This window comes from Hippichthys cyanospilos, chromosome 20 (genome assembly GCF_059441005.1).
Source record: "Hippichthys cyanospilos isolate Australia breed blue-spotted pipefish chromosome 20, RoL_Hcya_1.0, whole genome shotgun sequence".
Classification (NCBI taxonomy): Eukaryota; Metazoa; Chordata; class Actinopteri; order Syngnathiformes; family Syngnathidae; genus Hippichthys; species Hippichthys cyanospilos.
In genome coordinates, this window is record NC_142388.1 from 10,315,240 (window position 1) to 10,332,464 (window position 17,225).

Below are 17,225 nucleotides of genomic sequence, written 5' to 3' on the forward strand. Positions count from 1 at the left end.
ACATGATTCCGGGCCAGAACGTTATTAGAACAGTATTGCAGAAAAGCAAATGTAACACACAAGTATAAATTAAGGGTTGCTTTTGTTATTTTGAGAGTGGGATCACAAATTGAAACGAAAAGTTCGGGTCATATTGACACAGATATAGTATTCATAGAGACATGATAGATGTTTTTGAGAATTAAGCATTATTCGCTGGTTCAAACATAACAGGAAGGTTAATGCTCCATAATATTGTGACAGAACAGCAGCACTTGATTAAATGCATAAAGTGACTTTTTAAAACCAAAATATGACCACGTTTGTTTCCCCAATTACGTTAGAAGAAAATCAATCATTTTTAAACGATTTTTTTTCTTCGTTTCTACTATAGCAGTTTGATGGCAGAACAGTAAAAGACAAAAGGGGCGAGAAGAGCGCCGGACGCTCCTTTGCCGCCATCTAGCGACCTCCAAAGGAACAGCGGTAAGAGTAAGAGCTGTTTCTGCGGGAGACTTTCGGTATTTGACAAGATTCAAACTCTTGTTTACCGCAGCACGATAGCTAAAACAATGTGACCATTATATTAACTACCATAACCATTGTGAACGCAATCTTTGTAACGTGGGACACTTAGAAAGTTGCTTTTTAAAGAAATGAAAAATAAGTCAGAGCAAATCACATGGTCTAATCCAGTTTATTTCCTCATCAGAAAACGCAACACAATCAAATGAAAAAGGAGCAAAAGAGGACAGAATTGAGTTCGTTTCTTAATACGTTGAAACTACGCCACGCTATGCTAGGATGTAAGTAACTCAAAACTTATATAAGGTTAAATAATTCTTTGCTTGAAAAAGGTACAGAAACATATTTTCTTGATCTTGCCTCTCTCATGAGCACTCAGAAGCAAAACAAAACAACCAAACGGTCCGCACGGTTTTCTTCCTTCTCCCTTTGGCGCGGTGGAGGTGGCGGACAACTAGGCCGAGGCCGACTCTTGCCGTTGGGCTTGCGGGCGTGCCAAATGCAAACGCCGCGGTATGATTGACACGTCTTAGAGAATTTTTGTTTTTTTCGTCATTATGTTGATGGCTCAATGTTAAACACCTTTGAATAAGTTAGCTTTTGCGGGGGAAAAAAGCCACAGGAACTTGGCCATTTTGTGCTGTGAGAGGTAGCAATGGCAAATGAAGCCTCATGAAGCACTCGAGATGTTTTGGTATCCCTCTAGAAGGTGCTCTTGGTTTTAACGATAAAGGCTAATACAATCGAAATGTATCACATTTCCCCTGTATCTTAAAAAAGGCCCAACTAGAGGAGCTAAAAAATATAATTGCTTCATGAAGCTTCGTCTATCGCTATTTGGCCTTTCCTAGGTTTACTCATTTTTATAAAACGTAGCAACCTAAAGACAGTTTAGTCAAGAAGAAATTTGGCAGACCTCGAAATCAAACCTAATGCCCCAAAAGATGCAGGAAAAGGCCATTTTAGGCCCAACAATTGATAGATACGCCATCCTCATATCAGGATCACAATTTGTCATTTTTCTGAAGAAAACACACATTTGGTGCATTTACCAAACTCATTCCGCGCCATTGACGGCGTAAGACGTTATACATCCATTTTAGCGAATGAGCTTTCGATGCTAGCGTTAGCGTGAGCCCAGCTGGCTAGCTTCGACTGAACGCGAGGAAGAAACTGCTTTTTTTGCGCTCCAAAACACCCGCCCCCCTTTCTGATGGACAAAACACAAACGACACCCCGTGGATTAGCTATATATGTGAAACGCACCCCCCAAAAAATAAAATAAATTAACAGAAGCCTTGGAGGAGGTCACATGAGTATTTCTGGTGCTCAAAACACTTGCGTCTGAATAAAAAAGAAAAAAAAAAAAAGAAAAGAAACTTCAGTCGTGCGACCCCGCGGCGTGCGAGGAGGAACTAAGTAAGTACCGAGCAAGGTGGGGGAGGAAGAGGAAGAGGAAGAGAGGAGGCTCACGCACGACACAGACGGGCTTGCGTTCTCCTTGGAGTCCATGCGAGCTACAAGTCCAGCGGGGAATACCGCGCCGCTCGCCAAACAACGAGTGAGGAGGACGGGGAGGAAGACGAGGAGGAAGGCGGGTTCGACCTGAGAGAGAAGACGGCGAAAGTTTTGCGCAACTTCCTGCGCTTGGGGATGAGAGAGCGAGTTGAGGGAGGGAGGCGGGGTTAAGGCGGCGTGAGCGAGCGGCGTTCGGCTCCTCCTCCTTTTTCTTTTTTTTGTCCTCCTGGCGATCAGGAGCACTCCTCGCCGATGCGCTGGCACGAGCGGCCCACCTTGCGGTCCAGTTTGACCATCTTGAGGACGGCCTCCTGTCGCCCGCGCCCCAGGTGGTCGAAGAGGCAGTCGTGCTGCTCGGGGAGCCGGTGCAGCATGCAGAACACATACCCTGACGCACAAAAAAAAAATAAATAAATAATTGAACAAAAAAACTTCATTGGTTATGAGTGGACACGGTCCAAATAATTAAGCACATCTGTAAATTTGGTTCTAGGTCCAGGAAAAGACCGATTAGCAGCCCAGCCAATTATCTACGCCAATTTTCAGCATTTGACAGTATCGTCAAAAGGTTGTTTAAAAAAAAAAAATCTGATGACCAATAATAAATTTAAATCTGTGCATCCATTTTAGAGTGTTTGCACAGAACATTACAAATATCCACTATTGTCAATTTTCTTTAAGAAACAAAGCATGTAAGTGCAAGAGTATGTTGCTTGATATACAATGTAGAAATGCCTCTAAAGTACTGTAATTAAGCCATTTTAATAACACACGCCATGTTTCAATTGGACTGCCACAATCTGTGTAACCATTATGTGAGGGGTAAACCGATACTCGCGTTTTTGTAAAATTCTAGTAAATAATATAACTGTAAAATTAAAACAGATCAGTTAAATGAACGCTTTAGTTAATTTATCATTTTTGAGTACTTAAAAAAAAAAAAAACGGTCAAGATATTGACATAGACATTTGATAGAATTTTACAACATTGATTTTTGTACCCCAATTGACTTCAAAGCGGCAGCTAGTTTACTCAACTTTGAAACAGCCAATCATATTGAGCCCATGTTAAACATTCCCTCAAAACAGTAAGTTTGATCCCGGTGACAGCTGACATTAGCGGTTAAAGAAACCTTGACTTAATGCCTCACCCCTCCGTGCTAGAATTGAATGCAACTACCTTCAAAGAGGCAGCTTATTTACTCAACTCCAAAACAGTCTATCACATTTGCCCATCTTGGGTGTCTGTCCCCTTTTGAATAAGTCAGCGAGTGGTTGTCTGAAAATGTACTGACCACAGCGGCAGGAGCCCAGTTCCTGCTGCACCAGCTCCAGTTTACTTTGGCAGCTGAAGCAGCGCCGACGGTTCTTTTGCTTGGGGGTGCCGCTCGCCCCTTCCTCCTCGTCGCCGCCTTCGTCGCCTTCTTTCGCCTCGGCCCGCGGCCGCTTCTCTGGCGTGGCCTCGCTTTCGGCGCCGGAGGCTGTAAGCGGAGCGCAGAAAACGTTAAAACTCATAGATGTCAACCGGGCCATGAATGGGTTAGGCTAACATACCTGACTCCCGAGGACGTTTGGTGGGCGTGCGCGTCGTACCCTGCGCCGTCACTGTCGATGACACATCTTTAAAAAAACAAAAAACAAAACACATGACACACTTTTTTTTTTTTTTTTTTTCTTTTCAAATGCTGTTCATGTTGAAAGTTCCTCGTGTACACTTACCCTCCCTGGAAGCTATAAACAACGGCGAAGGTTCCTCAACAGCCTGCGTCTCTGCTGCGGTGGGCGGGGACAAAGTCGTTGACGACGATATGGATGGGGTCTTGCTGGCGGGGGTGGCGGGAGTGTTGGTGACCGTGCTCTCGCTGCTACTAGTGAAGACGGGCGGCTGGCTGTCCTCGCCCGGCTGCTTCTTCTGGATGTCTACAGCGTGGAATGGAAAAAGAAAAACTAAATTATTGCTGTGATAATCGATTTGAAGAAGATTCGATGGTGACAGCCCCATTTGTGTTTTTCTTGAAATTGGCTGTACTACCAACCTTCTTCAAGGCAGATTTTTTTTTTGTTTGTTTGACTAGGACCAGGTGACGGGATCTTTTTCCTTCCACTTGAGCATTCATTTTTGCCAAAAGCAATCATTAGCCTGATCCATGGTAGCCCAAAAGTGATACACTCATAATAAACTTATATGTCAAAGCACTGGGTTACAATGTACCATCCTGTCGGGCTCAAATGGCCCGCGAGCCACATAATTGCGACCCCTATCTAAGCCAGCATATTGGTATGCAACTTCACAATGTTTGTGTGTACATGTAGAAAAACTTTAAACAGGTCAACAATCCAAAGATTCACCTTTGAGCCAAGGAACTCTGTCTAAGTGATTAGAGCCATTTCATTTGGACAAAAATAGTGCTTTGGGTCTAGCATTATCTGGTGGGGGATAAAGTGCCCATAAAATTTGAGCTCACCATCAATGACACACCCAACAAAGGCTGTCAGTCTCTCTCCAATATCAAACATCCCTATTACTCAGTTACTCAGGTAAGTCTCATAAGCAAAAATGAGTTCACTTACAAAAATCTACATTGCTTTAATCAATCATAACTGAATTTCAAGTGCAATTCATTTCAATACAAAACGTCAATTAGATGAAAATGAGGACTTAATGCAAAACTTTGCATATGCTAACATAAACCAAAAAGAAAGACCCGCACAAAGCTAAACGTATATAAGGCAGCACAATATAACATGCTGAAGATAAGAACTAACATTAGCTAGCATGTTATCCACAGTCACAAGTTGTTGGATCATCAAACAAATTTGGGGCATATTGTCATAAAAAAGAACATTCTTACAAAGAAAGTACAACTTACAGACACCTGTGGGCCAGATTTCACAGAGACAGAAAGTGTGCATCACCGACAGTGACTGCTCTCAAAGCCACACAAACCTTCCTCACTACACAATGTAATATCAACAGCAGCCAGAGGCGGCGCCAAAAAACAAAGATCATGCCAAACAAAACACAAATGAATGAACTGTTAAAAAGGATAAACTAAATCGGTTCCAATACATTTTTTTTTTGTTTCGGGTGCGGCCCATGCGACCAGGTACCAGTTGATCCACAGACTAGTACCGGGCCGTAGACCAGCAGTTGGGAACCTCTGCTGCAGTACAAATCTCAGGTGTTTTGGGTAGATGTAAAGAAATTGAATGAAACTTACCGGCAAAACACTTGGAACACAGATTCATGGTCTTACTGGACCTGCGCATAAAAAGAAACAAACAAAACAAAAAGACTCATCTAACATGTCTCCACTATTCTCACAAAGTGCTGAAAATGCAGGCACCACCTAGACAACAAAACGACACAAATCTTTTTTCAGTGACAAGCTCGTCTGCATCTATGAGTAAGCAGCTGCTAATGTGGTCCTTTTCAGGAATTCTATAAAAAGCTACAAGTAAACTTAGTAGTTGGACAAGTTCCTTTGTGCTTACTGTCGGCACGTGGGAGCGCATGTCGTAAACGCACGCACACACGACAACGCCTTGCAGTCACATGTGTCACCTGCCTTTGACAGGTGGGTCAATAGACCCCCCCCCCCCCCCCCCCCCCCCCCTCACCCTCACACACACCTCCCCCTGGTTGGGCCCCACCCAGATTGGGCTGCTTTTCAATCATACAGTGAACCAAATTGTGTGCTTTCTACGTGCTTAAAAAAATATATATATATATATATATATATATATCCTGCCGAATATTAATTTGTGCCACTGTTGTGTCCATTTTGTCTCAACAATACAACAAAGACAATCGTGAGACATGGTTGCAAAATCCAAAATGTCCTCTACCGAGCAAACTACCGCTGATGTGTCAAAAGATATAAACAAAAAACAAATGTCCACGACGGTGGACACAAATGAAAGTCTGAGTGTAGGGTTGGCCAATATAGCTAATTTCCTTCAATCAATTACTATTTTAAAAGCAGGGAAACTAATGCATCAACCATTTAAGAATTTGAATTATTTAAAAAACAAATCTGTGGAAAATATTCAGAATACTGATTTAAATTCTAACACACTTAAAGCGTGTAGCTTTTTTTAAAACATAGCTGTTTTTGGCACTAAAAATTTAATATTTGTATATAATGAACGTGATCATATTTTTTCATGTTGCAAAAATACAAAAAAAAGACATTTTCTTCCCGTCAACTATTATCGGTCAGACAACATCACCTGTGTTCAAGGCTCGAGTAACCACCAATAATTGCTCACCTGTTGGTCATGTGACATTCATAATCTAAAACACGATTGATTGGTCATTGAGCACATGTGACGTCATTTTAGGCCAGCATCAAGTAGGAAAATGTGTTTTTATGAGTAGGAATCAAATCAATAAGACAAAATCTAAACTTTTTACTGCTAAAAATGCTAAATAAGCGTACTACCAATTTTTTAAAGGACAATCAAGTGATTAGCACTTGCTCACGTCTGTCGAATATCAGCCGTCCAGCATTCTGCCACTTCTGTAAATTCTCCAGGTTATGATTTAGCACGTTCACAAATATTTACGAATTAATCAAATGAATTTGATTTACAAAGAAATTCCAATTCTAATTAGACTAAAAATCCTTGAAACTAAGCTATATATATATATATATATATATATATATATATATATATATATATATATACATATATACACACACACACAAACACACACACACGTGTGTATATTAATTCCAGCCGTTTGGGGGCACACGTTGCACGCTGTCCCTGTCGGATTGCTGTGATACGATGCCATATATTAACATTTACCAGTATTTATTTTAAGTGATGATTTGAAAGCCAGTTGCCAACATCTGGCCATAATTCCCACACATCGTTTGAATAATTCATAGAAGCGACTAAAAGGCTGCTTACTGCCGCTTGATGACGTAGGCAGACTGTGAATCATATCCGGTATGCAACATACTGTTACAGTACATCCACTTTGACGTGACATCAAAAAAAGCAGAGCGACGAAGGCAGAATCTGATCGTTTAGAACCTGCGAGCATTTTTATCAACCCTAATCTAAAAGGAGATGTCGTTGTGAGAGCAGCAACAGGGTTGCCTTTAAAAGCAACCTGCTGCTGCCAATAAATCATCTTGTGCGTGGGCACGTCAACTCGCAAATGTCTCCCAAACGCCACCGAAAAGACGGCGACCAAGCGGGTTGAAAAGTTGCTCGACGACTCACGTTTTTCGCAAAGCGGCCAGTCAGGCTCGGAGGTTTATTTATTAGCCAACTTCCCAACCCCCCACCCTCGGCCTGCTCATCGGAACAACAACAATGGGCGACTAGAGTCCGTTGGAATGATTTCAACCGTTCGCTTTCGTCTCGTCGCGAGACGGCCGAGTGGGTAAAAACTTACCCCCAAAAGCCGCAAGGACACCGGGGAGGGAGGCCGGGCGGCTTGCTTCTCTCGCTGGTGTCGCCCATGGCGGCCGGCCGCTGAAGGCTACGCGAGGCCGGGGATGAGTCTGCGGCCTGCTCGCTCACTGGAGCCGTTAAAAAGAAAAAGAAAAAAAAAACGAAAACGCGAGGCGGGCGGAAAACAAAAACACCTTTGCCTCGTTTAATTAATCCTTACAGGGGGAAAAAAGGTGAAAGGGCAAAAAACGTGAAATTCCAAAACGCCTTCGTTTGAAGAGCAATAATTGAAAGGCACTCAATGCAATCAGCTGGACGTGTGGACGCTCGACACGACCATCAAGATAGGGGGAAAGAGGGCACCGATGTTCAACTGGAATCCGTCGAAAAATTCGCCAGCTTTCCGTCGAAGTGCGTAAAATGCGATTTAAAGAGACGCTGAAGCCGTGGGAGGGCGTTTGCCGACAGGAGATAAACGGACTCGGCGAGGCCGGCCCAGGCGTCCCGGGGACAACCCCTCCCGTCAACACGTCGATGGTGTCAACCCAGCTGGGCCGGAAACGCGTCCAGCAAGACCGAAAATGTCATTTATGGACAACAAAATGAATAAAGCAGACTCTAAATGAGACAATGCGTGGTAATAATGCGACATTTGTTGCCATGTTGGACTAAAAACGTTAACTTCCTGCTCTAGTTGCTACATTAGCTTTGAGCTTTCGAACCAATGGAATTTCAAACTTAGATGATCCTCACAAGGGTCGTATTAAGTACATAGGGTGGTGTACGACATATGGCGCGCGGGCCGGTTCTGGCCCGCAAACAGGTTTAATTAGGCCAGCGAGATGATTGCATAAAGTAAAAAAAAAAATGAGCCTGTTTTTCCAATAAATGATAAAACTTGTTGAAAAAATGTTTTGTAATTAATAGTGTCTTTGTACTATTTTGGCCAGTATTCAAACAAAGCAATTAATTCAAAGTTGTTGTTTTAAAGTTATATAAATATATACCATGATTTTATTGGTTCAGTCCAGTTGGGAATAGATTTTCCACCATGCTGCACACAAACTTAAACAAGTTGTGTCCACTGTTGTGTCCATTTTGTCTCAACAATACAGCAAAGACAATTGTGAGACGATTGCAATATTCGGAATGTCCCCTACCGAGCGGTTACCGTATCCGCCTACAACGCGTGACCACATAAATGTGGACAAACTCTATGCCGAAACTGGTCAATAATGCAAGAAGAAAGCAACATTGGTGTCAATAATTGTTATTTGACTCAGGAGGATGCCAACAAAATGAAATAAACAAAAACACATCTTTCTACTTTGGACAGCAGCCGAGTGCAACGTCAACAGACGTTTTACAGGAAAGCAAACATCAAACAAGCACATTTCCATCAGTAGAACAAAGGCCACCTTTCAAATACGATGACAAAAACAATTCAAATGGGACAGACGCAACCTCACAAAAATATTTTCATGTGAAAATCCTCCAATGTCGTTTTTACTTTGAAAAACATCGATCAACGTTTTTGCAGATTTTTATGACGTTTAACCAAACGAGTAACTCCCATCAAAATCGGTTTGTTTGTGCATTTTCCGCAGTGGTCATTTTGAAAGCACGGCTTGTTTTTTTCATAAAAGGATGGATTTTCTTATCCCGTTAATCACTTATCCACTCATTCAATGCCAAGGACGTATTTTCATGTTTTAAGAAACTTAGTAATTCAAACCCAACTATATTCATATTTTTCTTAATATTTTCACTTGGTAAGGTAAAAACAGACCTGAAAATGGCTGGTAATGAATGAGTTAAATAGTCGCTGTTCCCCTAGTTCAGAAAAATATGACAAGAATATTTACATGTGCTCAAGAACAAAACAACTCCAGAGTGCAAGAACAAATGGCAACCACACACGCACGCGCACACACACACACACACACATTTAACACCCTAGGAGCTCCAGTACGTTGTCAGTCGAAAGACCCAAGACGCAAGCTTTATTTCTGCAACTTGAGTCTAGTAAAGTGCCAATAGCAGCTGCTCGTGTTATGTCAAGTTATGTTATTTTTGCGCAAATGATTTGGTCTGAGCCCCTCAGCTCCAATTGCCGTCACCGTATTGCTTTCCTTATCAGCAGGTGCGTCATTTTTGGCTTTGGTGTTCTCAGTCCTGTTTACGCCATGGGAGGATGGGGTGGGGTTCACAGGTAGTCAGCAAACATTTAAGGAGGGGCTGGTATATGCAAATGCATCATGGTGGCATTGAGTGCCATCTGCATCCAAACACGTTGAAAAAAATAGCCGCCTGCTTTCGTAAAAATAGATCACATTTTGTTGGGAAGTCGGATTCGAGTTGGAGTCTACCAAATCACAAAAATTTATCAAATGAGTCAGGAAGACTGGAGGCTTGAAAAGGCGACGAAAAGAGCAGCACGAGATATGACGACGACGAGACGACGACGGCTGTGCAAAGAACGGCAGTCCTCCCAACGGCCTCCAGCAGGGGGCGACAGTGGCAGGGTTAGCGGTGATTAGCCTGCGAGGAAGCTGAAGACGGGTTAGAGGGCAGCAGGCTGTGCGTGCGCAACGGCCGCTGAGGTCGTGGCGGTTGCGAGGAGGAGGCGGACGAATCGGAGCTGTCTGGACCCAGGCCGCTTTCTTTCACGTCCGTGTCTGACTGTGCCGGACATTCAAAGTGGACGCAGTGGAAGACCTGCAAGGGGGTGATATCATGAGATGTGGTCAAAAGTGAGACGTTTTTAATGGCTTTTACTGAGGTTCCAAAACGCCAAAAATTGCTGATGGATTAGCCGGTTAGCTTTACACAGTCAAGCCATACACACTCAATGTTATAGTGGCTATAGTACAATGTGAGGATGTCAAGCCCAAGTGCTGAACTAATTCAATCCCAGACCAGTAAAAACTGACGTTTGACAACTAAAGCCGTCACTGGCAGTGAATGATCTGATCTCAAACAAATGGACGCAAAAAAAAAAAAAAAGCAAGACATTTGGCGCCAGCGTGCGCTCACCTCATTAGCGGTATTGTGTGTGCCCACGATGCGGATGAAAGACGCCGGCTGCTTGTCGAACTTGAGGGTCTGCCAAGACCTGTTGGTTACGCAGATGCCGTTAGGACACAATAGCGAGAACAATGGACGCCGTACTCCCTCGTTTGCTTCGATGGCCTCACCGACACGTGACCCGGGTGCGGTCCACCACTTTGGTCCACTGCTGCTGATTGGTGGACACCTCGATGTAGTAACTGTACGAGCGCTCGTCGCAGTCCCACAGCAGGAGCCTGCGCCAAAAGACACAAAGTTCAAATTTGAGGCTGCTATAGCAACCGTAATGCTAAAACATAATATAAAACAACAGAAAGTAGCGTCAAACTTACAGCAATCATAACACATTGCGCAACATATTACAAAATCTTCAAGGGGGTCAGAACCAACCCGTATGTTTGACACCCTTGCTCTACAAGTACGCCTGTGGACACGTCAAGGCACTCGGGGGTACAGGAGATTCAAACGTTTCTACAGGTATTAGAAAATATAATATAATGCCTTTTAATGCTGTGATAGAAACACGGCAGCATTCTTTTCAAAACAATAGCGAATCAACTGGAACATGAAACAATTCATCAAATTGTAGGTCTTTATTTAACTAAGTTTTATATGAATGCGCATTGTGTTCAGTGGTGCAAATTGACTGACTTTTGTATGACTTCTGGTTTTGTAGTAAACTTGAATTTACTGATCTATTTTTGATTTGGTCTATTTGTGTGTGTTTTGTGTGTGTGTGTGTGCGTGTGTGTGTGTGTGTGTGTGTGTGTGTGTGAGGGGGGGGGGTCAATTTCACTTTAAATGGAAAATATGATTTCAGATTTGTTTGAAGAGGGCTACATTACTATAACACCTAAGCTATATTGTTAACCAATTTACGACATTTTGCATTGCATGTTAGCATTATGTTCGCTAACTTTTGTCTGACGTCTGGTTTTAAACTTGAATTTACTGGTCTATTTTTTCATTAATCATCAATTAGCGTGTGTGTGTGTGTGTGTGGGGGGGGGGGGGGGGGGGGGGGGGGGGTTTCACCTTAAGGATCCGATGCAGTAGGGCTGAGCCAGCTGGATGACGATGGCGCCCGAGCCCAGCTGGTGGCAGGTGTAGCCCGAGTCCCAGTCGTAGTTGCGCGTGTCGCCGTTGAGCAAGGCGTTGCGGCTGCGACTCACGCCCTCGATCACGCTGGCGCACGCCGCCACCGTGGCCACGTTCTCGCTGGGCACTGAGCACATGATGTCAGTCTATGAGACCCCATTGCACAACGGAGCGAGCGCAATCCCGCCACTCACCCAGCAGCCCTTGCTCCAGCGTGAAGGTGCGGTTGGTGAACATGCACTCAAAAGCCACCAGATGGAAGACCTTGTTGACCGTGTTGTGCGTCCCCACGATGCGAACGTACCTGCCGCACAAAAACAAAAACGCCCGCGCATCATTACGAGAAGAGAATCAAGCCCGGCGGGCGCCAGGGAGACGGAGGCGGTCTTGCCTGCACACTCTGGGCGTGAAGAAGAGATTCTGCCAGGAGCGGCACAAATACTTGGAATGGTCCACCACACGAACCCAGTCCAGCTCATCCATGGAGACCTCGATGTAGTAAGAATACGAGCTGCAATCATAACGAGAAACATGGATTTGAACAAACTGTAATTTAGCAGGATTATGACATAAATACCGTAATTCCCCAAAAATAGGACGCACCCTTAACTTCAGGGTCAAATTCCGGTATTTTATATCCAACTATATGATGCACCAATACTTTGGCAATAATGTCAAAACTATAGCAAAACAGAATCTTCCACCAATTTTCATATTTAGTTCATGTTTGTTGCAGGTTAATTTAAATCTATTTCAGATTTCCCACATTGTGAGCGGTCAGTAAAGTTACCATTTATAGGACCTTTGGCCTTCATTTTGGGGGGAAAAATGCTTTGTATATTTGGGAAATTATGGTATTTTTTATTTCAAAGAACAAAAAATAACTTGTTTTTTGTAATAGAAAGTCACATTCAGAAATTAAGATGTAGAGTTACTAGAATGAACTTGCATTATTTTGAATTAACTTGTTATTCACTCCCAGGAAAAAGGAAAATATTAGGGGCAAAATTTACATCAAACTACTAACTCTGAATGAACTCTTGGTTTGTCTTTGAGAATATGTTTCTTGATACACATAGGTATCTCATATAATAGGTATTGATACATATTAATATACAAAGATATATATTTTTAATCGTAAAAATATATATAAATTAAATATAACCTGTGATTGGTGAAATCGGCATCTTTAATTATTTACTTTTTTTTTTTTACAATTTTACATGTTTTAAGGCTGTAAAAACCCTCACAATACACTTTATACACTTTTTTTTCAGACAGGAATTAAAGTTTTATCATATTTACTCTCATTTAAACACTCCCCAAGTTCAAGCCTTCATAGATTGGACACATAAAAAAATAAATAAATAATAGTAACAGTAATAGTTAATAACAGTAACCCTCATGTTTTTCAGATCGTCAACCTGAACCAAATATCAACCATTTTGACCATAATTCAACACTGAATTGATATCTTTCATTACTTGGGAATACACATACGCTACTATAAGAATAAATTAATTAAGAATAAATTTTAAAAAAAAATTAAAAAAGCAAAATTGAACCAAAAATACCCCTGCAAAACAGCAAGGCTGCGATAAGTGAACCATGTTACAGCAAGTGATTGCTGAAAACAAACTTAAACACGAGTTTAATCACCGATGATGGTTAACGTTTGAACGGTTGACGAACAAAGACGTCTTCAGCTGAGCTGGCAAGCATGTTGTGCCGTAATTCAAACTTCAGACTAACCTAAATACTGTCAAGTTGCATCAAAACAATCTTTGAAAAATAGAATCTGCACAGAAATTAATCATTTTTGAGAGGTGTCCTCACCGGCTGTCTTTGTCCCACAGTAGCAGTCGCACGTGGTTGATAATAGAAGGCTGTCCCAGTTTGACCTGGATGCCGGCCCGCCCGTCCTCCTCAATGGGGTGCCTGGAAAAGCCGTGGTCCAGGTCGTAGTTCTGAGTGTCCCCGTCCAACAGCGCCGACTTCAGCTCGCCTTTCGTCACCTGAGCACCATACTTCATGGTGGCGATGTTCTCTTCCAGTACTGGAAGACAACATCTTGAATCTTTAACTTTGTTGATACAGGCTTTCTAGTCATTCATAAAGACCAATTTGAAATCAATAAGGGACCGGCTCATCTCTATATAAAACAGCTGTGAAACAAATGCTGTGATAGAAACACGGCAGCATTCTTTTCAAAACAATAGCGAATCAACTGTGGTAATTTTTCAGCTAGAAAGTGGCATTAGAGTTTCATTTTAACACCAGAAGCAGTTTTTCAAATTGAGAGCAAATTAATTAGAACATAATGTGACTCGAGGACTCATGCTCATTTAGTTCATTGTGAATTACATACCAATGTGTGTGTGTGACACATATACATATATATTGAGGGTGGGGGCACAGGTGGTATATTAAATGAGGTGTGTTAAATGAACTTGAAGTTAAGCGGTTATCGATGCACAAATTTTGATAACCCATGTCAGCGTCAAGTCCCCACAAATGCACCCCCGCATATACAAGAAAAGCACTGACAGAGCATGCCACGGAAGTTGAGGTCCATGTTGCGGCTCTCCGAGCGCAGCTTGATGGCGTCCAGCAGGTGGTCGGGGCTGAGGAGGCCCGATGGCCGCACCACGTTCAGCATCTCCGCCAGGGTCATGAGCGGCAGCCGCACGGCCGCCATCACCTCCTGCGTCTCGTCGTTCTCGCCGCGCTGCCGGCACCAGCGGCACAGCGCCTGGAAGATCTCCCGCTCGCCGGCGGCGAACGAGTCGCGTCGCACCACTGTCAGCAGCGCCGCCTGTCCAGGAAAAAATAATAATGAAGAAGAAGCGTCAAGCCGGCCGCACCGGTACGGGCGGTTCCCGTCTGCTCACCTTGGACAGCGCCAGGAAGCCGTCTGAGTTGAGGACGTCGGGCGCGTGCTTGTCCATGTAGGAGCAGCAGGCGGCGCCGAGGGCGCCCAACGAGTAGAGGCTGGCCACGTCGAAGACCAGACAGACGTTGCCCGTGTGCAGGACGGTGCGCAAGAAGTCACAGGTGGAGTCCTCCAGCGGCTGCAGGCCATAGCGGTGGGCCAGGCCCAGGAAGTCCAGCAGCACCTCCTCGCGAGCCGAGCTCAGGCTAGCGCGCCCCGTGTACAGGTATCGCAACAGCATGGAGAAGGCCTCCGCCCGCGTCTCCTCCAGGCTCACCTCCGCTTGCGGCTGAGACTCCTTCATGCCGCCGTACAGCAGCGCTCTGTATCGGCAGCCATAAGTATCAGTGGCTAGTTTCGGTAGCCTCCACAAGTCCACAATCAGCTATTGATATTGGTCCATTATCACGCCAACAAGAAAAACAATATTGGATTATATTGCTGTACCTCCAAATACTCCAATATAAGCACTCAAGTTGATTCCACTCTTGCTCTTCTATTGAATTTAGAATATCAAATAGAGAATTTACATGACCCAAATATTGGGAATAAATCATTCATATTTTCTAATACCTATGATGACTGACTATTGTTCTTTGTTTTGGTGGTGCCACTTATATTATATAGTATAGAATAAATATGTACAGATACTTATATCTTATGTAATAAAAATCACATATCATTCTGCTTTTCCTCGTGACGCAGCACGAGTTAATTCTGCCATGAATAGCTGAGGTTGCGCACCATCCATATTTCACCAAGTTTATGATTGTGTGTATATGGCGAAAAAGCGTGATAAAAAACAAGTCAAGTAGAATACTTTCCCGTGCTCTCTAACCGGTGCACTCTTTATTAAATCAGCTGGAGACATCATAACCTTTACATGATCCTTCCTGCTTTAGTAATATTCCTTTGAGTGAACAAAAATGGACTCGTACGGTGGTACAATCTGCTCGCTTCTTTTACTGAAAATAATGCCATAATAACCTCAGCTAAAATGAGCTGCTGTTAGCTGCAACAGACACTGGCAGATAACAGCCGCCTGACGTCCGCCCTCTAGCTAGTCCCATTATGATCATTATTGTAAGGAAGAATACAGCTGATACAAAAAGGCACATCTGACGAAAAAATATTCATCAAATGGTGTCGAATTTAAAAAAACAATTCGAATGTTTAAGTTACTGTTTTGAGGACACGCCCTTCATTTTCGTGAAAAAAAGATTGCGTCTTACATTTGGGGGATTACAATATTTAAATAAATTGTCGTGGGGATTCTTACCTGAAGTAATGGCAGCGGGCGGCCAAGATGACACGATGCGCCGGGAATCGTTTGCCCTCCACGATAAAGGTGACATCGCTGTACTCCTCGCCCAGCGCCAGCGCGCCCAGCTGCTCCGACAGCAGGTGGATGTGGTCAATCTCCGACACGGAGGCCGCCGGCCGCAGGGGGTGGCTGTTGTTGCTCATGCCGCCTGTCCACAGTCCAGCGGACCGCAGAATTCAATGAACATTTCCCAACATCTACTTTTCTTTTAGAAAACAATTATAATTTTTGTTTGATTTCTGACAGATGTTACACATCAAATGAATAACCGCAATAACAATAATATATAACAACATGGACAATTTCTGTGATTTTTTTTTTTTCCAAAATAAAAACTACGCCAACATCTGTTCATACATTTTCCGACAGATGTTACGGACCAATACAAGAACTCAATCTACGAATTTTTGGTTGTGGGATTTCTTTAAAATAATTTCCTGGTTTTGAATTAATAAATTAAAAATAATTTGGTAGGGATGACTGCTTTATTGATTAATACAAACATGAACAAAATATTCGTTGGATTGTCTGTAGTTAGTAGCCGCAAGCTGCAGCCTCAGTTTGAGGTTGAATTATTAAACAAAATAAATAGTGATGATAATATCTTAATAAAGCCTTTTCCACATTATATAAAAAACAAATATCTATTTGTATTATTTCTGTAGAAGATAATCCTCAGATGTGTGAGACTGGGGAGAATAAAGCAAATTCTAAAGGGGAATAATGCAAACCTTGTTATGAAAGCATTCTTTGTTCTTTATTAAGCGAAAACAATTAGAAATCAGATTTTTGTGGATGGGCGGAGTGATTGGGGTACGTATTTGAAGCACATATAGCACAGCCCTGTTTACGATTATAAAATATAACATTTTCAGTTGATGTACATACAGAAATGTGTTTGTCTTTCTCCGGCAGAATTTCGGCATGATCTCTCTTGTGGTTTGTCCCACATTTGACAGCACGACAACGCAATGTTAGCCAAAATCCATTTTCCGCACATTCTCGCGAGTTTGACTTACCAAGCAGCTCGCGGGCAAACTATTGAAGTCCTCAAAGGTACTTCCAAAAACAAACGAAACAAAAATCGCTTGGTAATCCTCCGCGATTAAAGAAAAAACTGCCAAATATCAAATGGATATAACATTACGACGAGTCAAGAATACGTCCGGGTCGTGGGTAACTACTTCCGGTACAACTACAACTAATCGCATTTGTTTTTCAACACTTTGCATTTAAACTCGTCATTTATTTTTTTTATTCCTTATTAAATGACAATGAACATAATACGACATTGATATACAGACATATTGTTCCTAATCGTCTGCTCAACTGTATTAATTCCAAATTTCGATCTTTTTTTATTTTTAT

At 42.7% G+C, this 17,225-nt stretch overlaps 2 protein-coding genes across 2 annotated transcripts; both read right to left on the reverse strand.

Moving 5' to 3' along the window:
* Nucleotides 1–657: 657 nt before the first annotated feature.
* LOC148407354 (AN1-type zinc finger protein 3 homolog) lies at nucleotides 658–7,970 on the reverse strand. The gene is made up of 6 exons (XM_088403788.1): nucleotides 7,436–7,970; nucleotides 5,244–5,284; nucleotides 3,742–3,942; nucleotides 3,577–3,642; nucleotides 3,318–3,503; nucleotides 658–2,410 (listed from the first exon to the last, which is right to left on the reverse strand). The coding sequence occupies exons 1-6, from the start codon at nucleotides 7,501–7,503 to the stop codon at nucleotides 2,256–2,258; spliced, it is 717 nt and encodes a 238-aa protein (XP_088259914.1). The 5' UTR covers nucleotides 7,504–7,970; the 3' UTR covers nucleotides 658–2,255.
* Nucleotides 7,971–8,688: 718 nt separating this feature from the next.
* On the reverse strand, nucleotides 8,689–17,024 carry btbd9 (BTB domain containing 9). Its single transcript, XM_088404174.1, has 11 exons — nucleotides 16,877–17,024; nucleotides 15,813–16,005; nucleotides 14,493–14,856; nucleotides 14,149–14,416; nucleotides 13,438–13,657; nucleotides 11,993–12,112; nucleotides 11,796–11,905; nucleotides 11,539–11,728; nucleotides 10,632–10,739; nucleotides 10,471–10,549; nucleotides 8,689–10,152 (listed from the first exon to the last, which is right to left on the reverse strand). Exons 2-11 carry the CDS (start codon nucleotides 15,998–16,000, stop codon nucleotides 9,961–9,963), a joined length of 1,839 nt encoding a protein of 612 aa, XP_088260300.1. The 5' UTR covers nucleotides 16,001–16,005; nucleotides 16,877–17,024; the 3' UTR covers nucleotides 8,689–9,960.
* Nucleotides 17,025–17,225: the final 201 nt, after the last annotated feature.